This window comes from Coniosporium apollinis, assembly GCF_000281105.1.
Source record: "Coniosporium apollinis CBS 100218 chromosome Unknown supercont1.42, whole genome shotgun sequence".
NCBI classification, from domain to species: Eukaryota; Fungi; Ascomycota; class Dothideomycetes; genus Coniosporium; species Coniosporium apollinis.
In genome coordinates this window covers 36,562-49,097 of record NW_006913304.1, presented here as the reverse complement: position 1 = coordinate 49,097, position 12,536 = coordinate 36,562, and the positions used below count along the sequence as shown (strand labels likewise).

Here is a 12,536-nt window from a genome sequence, read left to right as displayed (position 1 = left end):
TCTGCAGAGTGGTGGTGTTCATGAAACTGCAGGTGTTCTCATCCCGAGTCGTTGTTCCGATGGTGGAGGGAAGCGGCGGAGAGGACGGCTTTTTGAGATGACGCTAAGCGACGCGCTAACGCCTGCAGGGCCACGGGAGCACTGCGGAGAATCACCATGTGCACGACTAGGGTGCACGAGCGAGGGGAGTATCAAATATATGGGGGACCAACCCATGTTGTAGCCTACTCTTGACTAGAGTGTACGGCAAGCAAACTGACATGTCGCATAAACAGCTGCCGAAATGAATAGATAACTTGGCTGCGTACGCTGAATCGTGCATCGCAGAGTATCTCACGTGAATCACAATCCTAAAGACTCCGGTATGGTAACGAGGTGCTCGATGCAGCGTGATGCCTGTTCGACGACCTGACGATGTAGTGGAGGAGAGCTGGAGTATTTCATGTGTATTTGCTCTGACGTTCGCTAATGCAATCTTGATCGGACCATCCGAAACACAGGACAGGACCCACTCGAGCTGCGAAGGTACATCAATCGAATTTCCGCCACCGCATCGACCAGAAGCGCATAGAAGAACATAGTGCTGACGGCTGAGTGTTTCCCCCTTCCAGTGCCTCGTAAAGTAGAGGTTCTCATATCGTGTTGCCATACGCCGAACCCCGATCACACCTCCGCAATCTCCCGCAGACGACGAATCGTAGATCTGGTGGCCGCCGCAGCCGGTGTCGAGACCGTCCAAGCTGGAGAGTGAGTTAGCTACCCTGCGCCTGTCGCATGGGGCTCGTAGAACGCACCACCACCAGCAATCTTCTTCCGGCATCCTGTTCACGGCGTCAGCATGTAACACTCTAAGGAAACAACCGGAGAAAACCCTACCGCTGCACTCCCAGATACCCACAGACTTTCGCTTGACTAATCGCAGCGTGAGATATCCTGTCCAGAAGCTACGCGCCAGGTAGTTGTTAGGTCTCACCTGTTTCCCTGCCACAGAATGCTGCACAAAGAATCAGTCTCCACAGCATACCTTCTAAGCCAGCTGGGGCGACTCACTGCAGGTGTATCGTGCGTGCTGTGTGATTTCCATCTTCTTCACCTGCTTACGGAGCGAGGCGCCGTAACTGTTTATGCATGCTCAGTATATGCCCACAATCTCGATGCTCGCAGGGTTCGGCAGTCGCAAAGGAGATGGGGGAGCTGTAGAATCGAACGCTGTTGGATAACGTACCGTGTGCCTGTGAACGGTCGTGTTAGTGATTCAGCGCTCTAAAACTGATTCCGCGCAGCCTGCTACGAGAGAGACCTACCGTATTTGCCGGTCACGCCGACCTTCTTGGTGCGCTTCGTCATCTTGTCGTGGGTTTGGGGGGTTGATGTTACGGTGGTGTCGAGGGTGTGAGAAAGTTGATTGTCGTCCTCGCTCGTCGGCTCTCGTCGTTGATTTTCGATGTGCGATTCGCACAAGCCTTGGCAGGGTTCCCAGTCCGAGTTGGTACTAGCGTCGTCAGCACACTTGCGCACCTTCGAAGTTTAGCAAACTCGCCGCTCACGGCATACGAGGATTTCTTCACTGCAGTTCGAGAAGGTCTTGGAGACGTACCCGGCGACATGGCAGACCTCGATAAGTTTTGTACAACGTGCGGTGTGGTTGTCGAGGGCGTACTTGCTGACCAAACCGCCCGCCGCGAAGAGCGGACTCTTTGAGCGTAGTCGTTATGACTTCATCCGTGCTTCGAGTACTTCAAGTGCTTTGATTGTATCGCTAGTAGCCATATATCATCAATAGATATCCCTTTAGAAAGTCTGCATTTGCTTAGCTGCATCTTTTTCGCACTGCCGTTCATCACTATCATACACCGACTCCGCTTTATACAGAACGTGCAATGTCTACGAACGACCGCCAATATGAGCTTGTCCTCTTAGGAGCAACTGGCTACACGGGAAAGCTGTGCGCAGAGCACATCACTCAATGCCTGCCGACAGACCTCCGATGGGCTGTGGCAGGTCGCAATCACAAGAAGCTTGCCGCTGTAGTAGAGGAGTTGAAGTCACTCAACCCCAACCGCAACCCACCAGGTACGGAGTCACGCCCATCATCTTTAACAAGAAGAACGACATTGCTGATGCGCCGCTACTAGCGATCGAGATTGCCGAACTCAACGAAGAAGACCTCGACAGCCTTGCTAAGAAGACGCAGTTACTCATCACCTCAGTAGGCCCGTATATGTTCTACGGCGAGCCTGCGGTGAAGGCTTGCGCTAACAATGGCACTCATTATGTTGACTGGCAAGCTGTTGAGATCTTATTTATGGACAACAACTGACCGCTTCCGTCAGCACTGGTGAAACGCCATGGGTGCGTGATATGGTTCAAAAATACCACGAGACAGCCAAGGCCAACGGCACTATCGTAAGATCTGTTTCTTTATATCACTATTTACCGTCGTAGGACTCCAAGCAGCCTTAGGATCTGCTTATGGAAGAGGTGGTTTCGCAGGTTTTGCGCATGAGGGCAAAATCGATCATTGATCTCGGAGGCTTCTTCCCGTCAAACATCTGTCCAGTCTTTCCGTTTGATCTCCACAGCCACTAAAATCGACTACAGATGATCCCTCAATGTGGCATCGACAGCGTCCCAGCCGACATCACTGCCTGGGTGCTCGTCGAATGTCTCCGCAGAAAGCTTTCAGTTGCCACTGCCGAAGTAATTCTCAGCCTACACGTGATGAAGTGGGTTTTACCTTATCCATTCCGCTTTAAACGTACTAAGAATTGACGCCTCGTACCCACAGCACGCGCCCCAGCGGCGGCACCCTCCTTACCGTCTTCTCCCTCTTCGACCACTACTCCCTCAAATCCATTGGGTCAGCCCTCAAGCCTTTCTCGCTCTCGCCAGTCCAACCAGACAGTCCAGCAAGGCCCATGCCATGGACTACCAAGCTGCTAGGCATCCGCACCGTCCCTGATCTGGGCGTCCTGACCGACAACCCCCAAGGCGCCCCAGACACGACCATCGTGCACCGCTCCTGGGGCCTCTACGACGGCGGCAGGTACTACGGCCCCCGCTTCCGCTTCAACGCGTGGATGAGAGCTCGCAACACCTTCACGGGCGTGCTGTGGCACTTTGCGCTCAGCATCGGAATGACGCTGCTGGTTTTGCCGCCGGTGAGGTGGCTGCTCAAGAAGCTAGTCTTCCAGCCTGGTGACGGCCCCAGCAAGGAGGCTTCGAAGAATGATTATCTGGAGTACCGCGCTATTGGGGTTGCGGATGAGGAGAAAGGGCGCCGTGCTGGTGCGGAGTTCAAGTATCAGGGGAATGGGTACTACTTGACTGGACTGTTGATGGCGGAGGCGGCGATGGTGATTCTGCGCGGTGGTGAGAATCAGGCGCGGAAGATGGGAGGCGGCATCGTTACGCCGGCTACCTTGGGCGAGGAGTATGTGGAGAGGTTGCTGGGTGCTAAGGTTGGTATCAGTGCCAGACTCCTTGACGAGTAGCACAGTGGTAGGGTGTTCATATGGTAGACGCTACGTGTTGGACAAGTGGAGTTGGATGACATAGATGTTGGCTAGACGATAAGAGGATATATGCTGCAGCTTGGTGGACATTGTGGAAGATGGTGCCACTACACAAGGCATTTTTTTAGTCTTCAGCACGTAACAAGCGACAATGATGCTCCGAATACGCCACCGCGTGAACCAGGGTTATGAGAAAGAAGAACCATGACAATTGTGACAAAGGCAGCCTGGCATGCGCGACGTAAAGCAATGGCTTCTCAATATTGGTATGCTATGTTATGAAGCGTCTTCATAAGTTGACTCTCTCTATATTGGCTGCAGAGAGCCACCCTGTCTGACCATTGCTTGTTTGCTTCTTGATTGCCGATATTTCGTCCAAAAACGCTGGGACAAAGGTTCCTGGACCGCGCACATCATCACGTTTCGCGGCTTGTTCCGCTGCGATCTCGTACATGAATATACCGGCGATAGCTGCGAGGAGCTTGTCCCCCCGGTGGACAGCCATGAAAGCAGCGACAGTCGTGCCGAGCGTGCATCCACTGCCCGTGATCTCTCCTAGGTACTCATGTCCGTTGTTGATGGCGAATGTTCGGCTCCCGTCGCTGATAAGATCAGTTTTGCCGGTCATCAGGATGATGTTCCGCTCGCGAGCAGCTGTCCGCGCGACCAGAGTAGCTTTTTCCTGCAGGCTGAGCGTGCTGGCTCCGCTGTCGACGCCGCGTTGTTGGACGCCGCTTGCGCCGGACACAGTCTTGATCTCGCCTTCGTTACCCTTGATCAGGTCGAACCAGCCGCCGGCCATCAAACTCTTGACTGCTTCGCGGCGCTGCTTTGTGGCGCCGGCTCCGACAGGGTCGAATAAGACCGGGCCACCGACAGCGTTGTAAGAGCGGAGTGCTTTTAAATAGTTCTGCAGTCCGTCTGGGGTTACGGTACCCATATTGATAACCAGAGCTCCACCTAGCTGGCAGAGGTCTTCTGCTTCGTCGCCATTATTGGCCATGATGGGACTTGCACCGCTGGAACAACAGTCAACACCCTGTTTGCGGTTTGGTGTAGGGAAAGGAGAAACGGCTTACATGCATAAGGCCACGTTTGCAGCAAAGTTCTGGACAACCAAGTTCGTCATGTTGTGGCAAAGGGGTGCCTGCGCGCCGACTTTTGCAACAATCTCGGGCACCTTGCTGAGAATCTCGTCGACTGCATGCGTTCTCTTATCATCGCTCTCAGCGGCGAATCGCGGAGGCCTCATTACAAGCTCGCGCAGGTCTTGGGCAGCCTTCCTTGGATCTGGCGCTGCCATGATAGCACTTACGACAGCAATCCCATCAAGACCTTTAGATGGCGAGCGTGATTGGTAAAGCACCCGCTGGGCGTTAGTTGCATTGATACCACCAATGCACACTGTGCTGACTTGCTGTTCCAAGGAGGCTAATGAATCAAGAATATCGCGTGTGCCTGAAGTTCCGATAATGAACTTGGTGTTCTCTTTACTGTGGGGAGAAGTCAGCGTTGAATCACCCCTTTTAGCAACAATTTACGGACGTGGGAGTGGTAAAAAGTGTCCCTATACCCAGGTAATCCGCTCCACCCTCCACGGCTTGCCTCGCTTCCTCTCGTGAGGACGCAGTAACACCGATGATTGCATTGGGACCGAGCAGCTTCCGCGCTGTTTCGATATCCATATCATCCTGGCCCAAGTGTACACCTTCGGCACCGGCAGCGAAGGCTACATCGACGCGGTCGTTTATCAACAGAGGCACATCATGTCCTTTAGTGATATTATGCAGCCTTTTGGCAATCCGGATCAGCCCCGCTGTCTCACTGGTCTTATCACGAAGCTGCACTACAGTAACACCTGATCCAAATCAGGCAAAGTCTCTTGCTGGATATATTTGACCAACTCACCTCCCTTGACGGCTTCTTCAACCACCCAGCAAAGGTCTCGGTCCCCCAGTATAGCAGTTGTGTTATCTGTCACCAGGTAAAGAGAGTAATTGACTTTCATCATGCAGGTACACATTCACCGCGCAGCGACCAAACAGCATGGAAGGACAGCAATCAATAGGACAGTCAGTGGGAAAAGTGATATGCGGGATCTTTTCGGGCTACTGGAGCAGTAGAAAAGTACCTAGGTAGACGAAAGTAGGGCCAGGGTGTCATCTTCACGTGTTATGTGGCCCTCATAGCAGAGACTCAAGCAGCGATAACCACTTGACTAGCTTTCACTCTTCTCCATCCGCCTTGCTGAGCGGACAATAAACACGCATGGCTGCGCTTGCTGGCATTTGCTCGTGGTGATCTGGCAACCAGGAGGGCTTTGTGTGCTTGATGGACGATGAACTTGCGGCCCGATTGGGCATAGTGTGGGAAAGCATGATCGCTAGACTGAAAGTCTCTGCCGAAGAAAAACCTCTTCGGCCTGTTTCTAACACTACTTTCCTCCCAGCGCCCGAGCCCCTTCAAATAGCCCATCACTACCCAACAGCTCCTATCCAAGCAGCAAACCGCATCCCATCAAAGTCAGCTTTGACGGGCTTCTGCAAACCTACCGCCGGCATTCAAAGCCTCTACAACCCGCACCAAACCCACCCAAGAGATTCACAGACGACCGCCCGTCGCTTTATGTCTTCGCGCCACGCCCACAAATTTCGAAACGAGCCGCCGCCCAAGCAGCAAACATTTCGCATATCAAGAAAGCCGAAGTGTAACTACCATTGCACCAACGGCTGACAGCTAGCTTCTTAAGAGCTCCCTTCTCGCTTTTGCAGACATTCCGCGTCCTGCACTTACTGCATGTCTTTGTCACCTACGGCCAAGATTTCACCTTTCCCTAAGCATATCCTACCCGGCACTTCGCGTTAAGCAGATTCTCTTCCAACCGCCAACATGGCCAACATCAATATTCGCCGGGTATGTAGTCCTCACACCTCTTTACTCAAGACTTTCGCTAACAAGCATCAGGATGTCACCGATCCCTTCTACCGCTACAAGATGGAGCGTCTCCAGTCCAAGATTGAGGGCAAAGGCAACGGTATCAAGACCGTCATCGTCAATCTGAGCAGCGTCGCCAACTCTCTGGCTCGCCCCCCTTCCTATGTCATCAAGTACTTCGGCTTCGAGCTCGGCGCCCAAACAAACACCAACCCTGCCGACGATCGTTGGATCATTAATGGCGCTCACGAGGCGTCCAAGCTTCAGGACTATCTCGACGGCTTCATCTCCAAATTCGTTCTCTGCAAGAAGTGCAAAAACCCAGAGACAACTGTCCACATCAAGGATGGTCGTATCACGCTCGACTGCAAGGCCTGTGGCGAACGCTCCGATGTTGACTTGCGTCTAAAACTCAGCTCGTTCATTCTCAAGAACCAGCCCAAGAAGGGCAAGAAAGACAAGTCAACTAAGAAAGCTGAACGCAAGGCTAAGAGAGAGGCTGAAGCCGCCGCTAACGGAGACGATGATGACCATTCCCGTGATGGAAGTCCCAACGGTGGCAGCGGGTCGGACCATGCTGAAGAAAACGGTGACCTGGAGATTGCGGCTGGAAGTGATGACGAGCTCACACGCCGTATCAACGCCGAAGCCAAGGATATCGATGCAATCGACGCCAAGGAAGTTGAGTGGACCGTTGATATGTCTGAGGAGGCTGTCAGGGCTCGTGCCCAGGAGGCTCCGGCCGACATGAGGCGTCTCAACCTTGGCGACGATGAAGAAGACGGCGAAGGGGAGGCCAACGCCTATGAACAGCTCGGCTCCTGGGTTCTGAAGACTGCCGAGGAGAAAGGCGGCGTTTCCAAAGTTGAGGACGTCGAGATCTATCTCCGCGCCAAAGAACTCGGCATCGAGACAAAGCACAGGACACTCACTGTGCTTGCCCAGTCCATCTTCGATGACAGCATTGTCAAGCAGATCGACTCTCGCGCTGGAATGCTTAAGAAGGTACGTTCCGCATGGCAAGGTCTCAATGTGGATGTTACTCTGACCTTCCGCTACAGATGATCACTTCCGAGAAGCATGAAAAAGCTTTTCTTGGCGGCACCGAGCGCTTCGTTGGCAATGAGAAGCCCAACCTCATCCCTCTGGTCTCGCCTATCCTCGTAAAGTACTACCAGCACGACCTCGTCTCGGATGACGTTCTCAAGGCCTGGGGCTCCAAGGCCAGCAAGAAGTATGTCGACCTCGCCACCAGCAAGAAGGTCCGCAAGTCTGCCGAGAAGTTCATCGAATGGCTCGAGACGGCTGAGAGCGAGGATGAATCGGACGATGAGTGATTGCTGCTGTCGTAACGCGTCGTGCTTTCGGCCCGGGATGGCATGTATCTTTACCCGCCGAAAACTAGATGCGTGAACGGGGCACTGTGGCCACTTGTTCCAGCTATCGTGGCCGATGCTTGGTGCTTCTGCTTCTTGGTATCTTTGGTGGTCATTAATGCTCCTATACACTGTGTCCTGTTGCAGTCTTTCTGATGTTTCAGGGCGTGTTGGTCATCTCCACTGCTGCGTTGTAGTTTACTCTATTAGTGTTACACAATATCCTCCTCCAGCACATCCATCTGATTGCGCTCTGCAATGCATTGAGCTTGCCTGTATATCGTGTCAGTCAGCGAAGCGGCACTTGCCCGAGTTACCCGCATTCTGGATATGGCAAACTCATCGGGCTTCGAGCGGTATATTCCAAACATTCCGCCGTTTGTCGGTGAGCTGTACGATGCCGCTTGGGTGACGTAAGGGGTGTAAACTTCTTGCCAGCTCCCGAAAGAATATGCCTCTCCGTGCTGCTATAACACCGTCGGACGGCCCGTATCTCCATTCGAAGTCCGGAAAGTGCCTTCTGCCTTTCGCACAGCCCGCCTGCTCACCATGCATCTCAGCCCTACATCTGCCTTGGTGCCTGCCAAGCCGATCGAGCTCCGAAAATAGACCCGCCTTATCGATAAAGCTCGAAAGTGACGCCGAAGCTGCCGATGACCCAAAATCCCACCAGCTATAAACGGCCAGGCGGCGGTCGGGTCACTCCCTCTGCTCCTGCTCAGAAGGTTTCAGGAGTCAGGCCCATCATAGGCACTGGGAATATGGAGGCCTCTATGCGGAATACCGCTTCGATGAACAGTAAGAGCGGCGCTGCTGTTCTTCTATGAAGTTTTGGGCTAATGGCTGGTGTGGCAGAGCGCATTGATCGGCTTACGAGTACACTGATCACGCAGTTTGAAGCTGCTGTTGGGCTTCTTCAAGTATGCGTTCTGCTTTACATGAGAGGGCTGCTTGCTGCGCAAAGCGGAGAGCTTATTAGTTGCCCAGGCCGAAGAAACGGACCTCAACTCTACGGCGAAGAACAGCCTGCAGATGCAGGTGCATACCACATCTCTGGTACTATCTCCTACCTCCGACCCTCGTACGCAACCATTCCTCCAGTCTGCTGACGCTGACACTGCGCACAGGTCCGAGCCACCGAGGAAACCCTCACGTTCATACACCAGCTGCAGGAGCTATGGCTTTTCGGTCAGCTGGAGACACTTAAGAAGAGCGGGAGTGAGGTGAGGATGGAGGAGGATGCGAAGGCGGTGGCGCAGCTGTTGAGGCGGTTAGTCAAGGCGCAGGATGTGGAGGGCGAAACAGATAGGCCGTGAGCGCGGAACGGTGGGCATGAAATGGCACACATGATTTGGCGTCTGGCGCTGTGGTTGAGGAAGCATCCGGGCACTTGGAGACGGGCTTCAGCAGTCCTGGATAGGCGTCGTTCAGGGACTGGTCATCTCAGAAAAGATCTGGGTTGTGCCTGATACCCAATTTCAGCATTGGGCGACGCTGCGCCGCATGATTGAGCGGTATTGCATCACCAGCTATATAAAAACAATTGACGTTGATGATGATGAGGGGCCTACTTATTGTTGGAAAGTTCGAGCTCTCTGGCGTCTACAAGTCTTGGCTGCCAGATATGTTGTGCGCAGCGAAACCTTTCGAGAGGACCGCCGTTTCTCAGGTGTAGCCCCACTTCACAACGCGCGGTCAGATGCTTGTGCTTACAACATCTTGCTCCTCTGGAATAGATATTATTATCGTCTAGGTGTTGGGATTTGGGCACCGCCTCCCTCTTGGGTCCCCTTTTCAACCTCAGCTTATGGTGTCCTGATCTGTGGATCACACTTTCACTGAACCGCACATCTGAGTATTAGCGCCGTGTTGGCGAGTCTTGCCAACTGATATAAAGTCTGCAGAAAATCCGCGTTCAGTAAGTAAACAATGCTGATCATGCGCTTGCTGTACGCTCTCTTATTAATGCTGTCCTCGACGGCAACAGCTTATAGTGTTGTCCAATTCATGGCGGACTATGAAAACGCGCTCCTTACTATAACACGGACTTCAACTCCCGATCCATTCATAACCTCTGCTCATGGCAAATACTATCTTGTGAGTAACATCATAATCATTACAATTCACCGGTCTAACAACGACAGTCTTTCACTGCCGGAGACCGAGTGGAAGTATGGTCCGCCGACAGCTTGACAGGCTTTCAGGATAACGCCGAAAAAACTGTAGTTTGGTAGTGTACCCAGAGAACCCACTGCACATACACCAGCATGACCGATAGATTTCTGTGACTCTAGCTCAGTCGCAACTCTAAGTTGAATACATTGACTAACCAAATCTAGGCGCCCACCCCCGGATACCGACTGCACCGCCCAGCTCTGGGCACCAGAACTCCACAGCATCGACGGCCGTTGGTACATCTACGTCGCCGGTGCTCACCCAGCTCAGGGAAACAGATCACACCGAATGTACGTTCTCGGTGGTCCGCCAGCAGACACAGATCCCACCGCCGGGACTTGGGAGAACCTAGGACTCATCCGAGGCCTGCCACAGCAGCAATGGCAAATCGATGGAACGGTCTTCAGCATCGACAACCGGCTCTTCTTGGTGTACTCAGGATGGCCGTTCGATAATGCGGACCTTTCAGACCTTGTGCAAGAGCTCTTCATCGTGCCACTGAGTGATCCTGTGACTGCGGCAGCGCGCCAACCGGTGCGAATATCGACGCCGGAGCATCCGTGGGAATGGACTGCAGACCATGGAATCAATGAAGGGCCGCAGTGGTTCGAGTCAGCCGATGGGCGGTGGAGGGGACTTGTGTACTCGTGTGCCGGATCCTGGACCAAAGACTACAAGATGGCGACGTTACAGTACACAGGCGGCGACCCGATGGACCCGAGAAGTTGGCGAAAGAGCAACAAACCGTTGATTGAAAACGCACCAGGGAGAGGACCGTATGCGCCAGGTCACGGGATGTTCATGAAGCTAGGAGAGGAGACGGTGGCGGTGTTCCACGCAACGGACAACGATAATGATGGTTGGAATGGAAGAAAAGCCAGAGTGCAAAGAGTGAAATTCACCAATGAGGGACCAGAGATGGGCGGACGCGTGGGACTGGCTGGCGACGCGGACATGTTCACGGGCTACGGATCACTTGACCGTCGGCATGAGCGTCGCCACAGCCTTCGTGATCTGTGGGGTTCGGTGTTCTCGAGGGTTTCTTAGTAGAAGTAGTCGTTCTTCTGACCGACTTTCCATCTCACATTGTCACCACACCTTCGGGCTTGGCTTTTGTAGTGTCGTCCACGTTCCGGCTGATCATGCCCAGCTGCACTGCCCAATCATCTCTTCCTGACTCCTGGATTAGTTCTTCCGCCATCTGCAGCCTCCTCTCGTACTTCCTGCGTGGACCGTTGACTTCGACGATGTATCCATGCATCTGCAACTCATCGGTCCTCACATTCGCGATGGATAAAAGCGCCGCCGAACTGACCAACAGCACCAGTAGAAGCACTTTGCCCAGCTGGCTGACATTGCTGGCTAGCGCTGCATCTAGGTACACCAGCAAAGTCGCAAATGCGCTGACTGAGCTCTCGATGAAAGTTGGGTCTCGGAGCCACTGGCCGGAGGTAACAGCCTTCAGATCATCGACGGCTCCACGCATCCGGATCCATCGGTCCTGGCTCAAAAGAACAAGCAAATCGCCATTTTCACCGGGTTCGCTGGCACCTTGCCAGCCAAGTTGACTGCGTCTGCGGATTACGAAGCTGTTGCAGAGCCGGGCAAACATGAGGAGAAGGATAACAAAGACGCCCCACCAGTCTTCTAAGACGATCATGAGGGATAGTACGATGATTGTCGCAGCGATGGCACACATGTACGACACGGACGAGATGAAAGTACTGTTTTCAAATGTGTAGAGCATGGATAGCAATCTCGCCAGCCTTCGGTGCTGATGCCTGATTTTGGTAACGGACAACGTCGTTAGTTGGCCTGTCAGGCCGACCTTCTGGAGATAAACGACTGTTGCCGGATTCTCGATCCGGAAGACGTAGCCGCTGGTCATGGCAGCAACGGCTGGATACTCGCCGCCGTTGAGCCCTGGCGCCGTCTGTTGCCGATGCAGGCCGGGGCAGAGCACGAAAACATCCAGAAAGGCTGATGTGCCAGTAAGTGCTGTCCGGTACGCAGTCGTAGCAAGGTCAGCCAAAGCGACGAGACCAGCAGCGTCTAGAGAGACCTGTGGCATTGCGATAGTTGACCAAGGCTGTGGCTCAGATGCGATCCTCTGCCTCCACATTAGCTATTCTGCGCATATAGCAATAAAGCCGGTCGCGTGACGAACCTTTGTCGGTGTATACATCTCCACGTAATCCATGAGCTGCATTGTAAGAGAGGCGGACCCGGCGGATCCTGATCCTCTATATATTTAGACCAAGCAAGAGCGATGTGTGCAGGCCTCGCAAGTATGTCGTGGCTGAGCATGTAGCAAGGCGCTGCGCTGCACCTTCTAGATACACCAGGTGGCCTTGCGATTTAGCTTTGTCAAATATGAGCGGCATTGGTTAAGCATCGAGGCTCAGATGGGCGGGAAGATGCGTGGTGGTTCAATCGTGGCTCTGCGCCTTGCCTGCAAGTTCAAGGTTCTTCAGACCATCACAAGAGCTCTAACCGCAACTGGACGCCACCAGCACCCTGATGCGTCTCCTCTTCT

The 12,536-nt window shown here is 53.6% G+C and overlaps 7 protein-coding genes across 7 annotated transcripts; 4 read left to right on the top strand and 3 right to left on the bottom strand.

Moving 5' to 3' along the window:
• Positions 1 to 663: 663 nt before the first annotated feature.
• On the bottom strand, positions 664 to 1,347 carry W97_07576 (ribosomal protein L37ae; the record flags this gene model as incomplete). The annotated part of the gene is made up of 7 exons (XM_007785445.1): positions 664 to 740; positions 795 to 821; positions 877 to 912; positions 974 to 994; positions 1,051 to 1,118; positions 1,226 to 1,232; positions 1,305 to 1,347. The coding sequence occupies 7 exons, from the start codon at positions 1,345 to 1,347 to the stop codon at positions 664 to 666; spliced, it is 279 nt and encodes a 92-aa protein (XP_007783635.1).
• A 533-nt stretch (positions 1,348 to 1,880) lies between these two features.
• Positions 1,881 to 3,494, top strand: W97_07575 (uncharacterized protein; the record flags this gene model as incomplete). Its single annotated transcript, XM_007785444.1, has 5 exons — positions 1,881 to 2,073; positions 2,136 to 2,217; positions 2,334 to 2,406; positions 2,602 to 2,726; positions 2,789 to 3,494. 5 exons carry the CDS (start codon positions 1,881 to 1,883, stop codon positions 3,492 to 3,494), a joined length of 1,179 nt encoding a protein of 392 aa, XP_007783634.1.
• Positions 3,495 to 3,804: 310 nt separating this feature from the next.
• Positions 3,805 to 5,538, bottom strand: W97_07574 (uncharacterized protein; the record flags this gene model as incomplete). Its single annotated transcript, XM_007785443.1, has 4 exons — positions 3,805 to 4,534; positions 4,595 to 5,008; positions 5,061 to 5,373; positions 5,424 to 5,538. The coding sequence occupies 4 exons, from the start codon at positions 5,536 to 5,538 to the stop codon at positions 3,805 to 3,807; spliced, it is 1,572 nt and encodes a 523-aa protein (XP_007783633.1).
• An 866-nt stretch (positions 5,539 to 6,404) lies between these two features.
• W97_07573 (translation initiation factor eIF-5) lies at positions 6,405 to 7,786 on the top strand (the record flags this gene model as incomplete). Its single annotated transcript, XM_007785442.1, has 3 exons — positions 6,405 to 6,428; positions 6,480 to 7,454; positions 7,511 to 7,786. The coding sequence occupies 3 exons, from the start codon at positions 6,405 to 6,407 to the stop codon at positions 7,784 to 7,786; spliced, it is 1,275 nt and encodes a 424-aa protein (XP_007783632.1).
• Positions 7,787 to 8,478: 692 nt separating this feature from the next.
• Positions 8,479 to 9,141, top strand: W97_07572 (uncharacterized protein; the record flags this gene model as incomplete). Its single annotated transcript, XM_007785441.1, has 4 exons — positions 8,479 to 8,623; positions 8,681 to 8,745; positions 8,813 to 8,881; positions 8,953 to 9,141. The coding sequence occupies 4 exons, from the start codon at positions 8,479 to 8,481 to the stop codon at positions 9,139 to 9,141; spliced, it is 468 nt and encodes a 155-aa protein (XP_007783631.1).
• A 764-nt stretch (positions 9,142 to 9,905) lies between these two features.
• W97_07571 (uncharacterized protein) lies at positions 9,906 to 11,047 on the top strand (the record flags this gene model as incomplete). The annotated part of the gene is made up of 3 exons (XM_007785440.1): positions 9,906 to 9,922; positions 9,970 to 9,996; positions 10,165 to 11,047. The coding sequence occupies 3 exons, from the start codon at positions 9,906 to 9,908 to the stop codon at positions 11,045 to 11,047; spliced, it is 927 nt and encodes a 308-aa protein (XP_007783630.1).
• Positions 11,048 to 11,081: 34 nt separating this feature from the next.
• Positions 11,082 to 12,071, bottom strand: W97_07570 (uncharacterized protein; the record flags this gene model as incomplete). Its single annotated transcript, XM_007785439.1, has 1 exon — positions 11,082 to 12,071. The coding sequence occupies one exon, from the start codon at positions 12,069 to 12,071 to the stop codon at positions 11,082 to 11,084; it is 990 nt and encodes a 329-aa protein (XP_007783629.1).
• Positions 12,072 to 12,536: the final 465 nt, after the last annotated feature.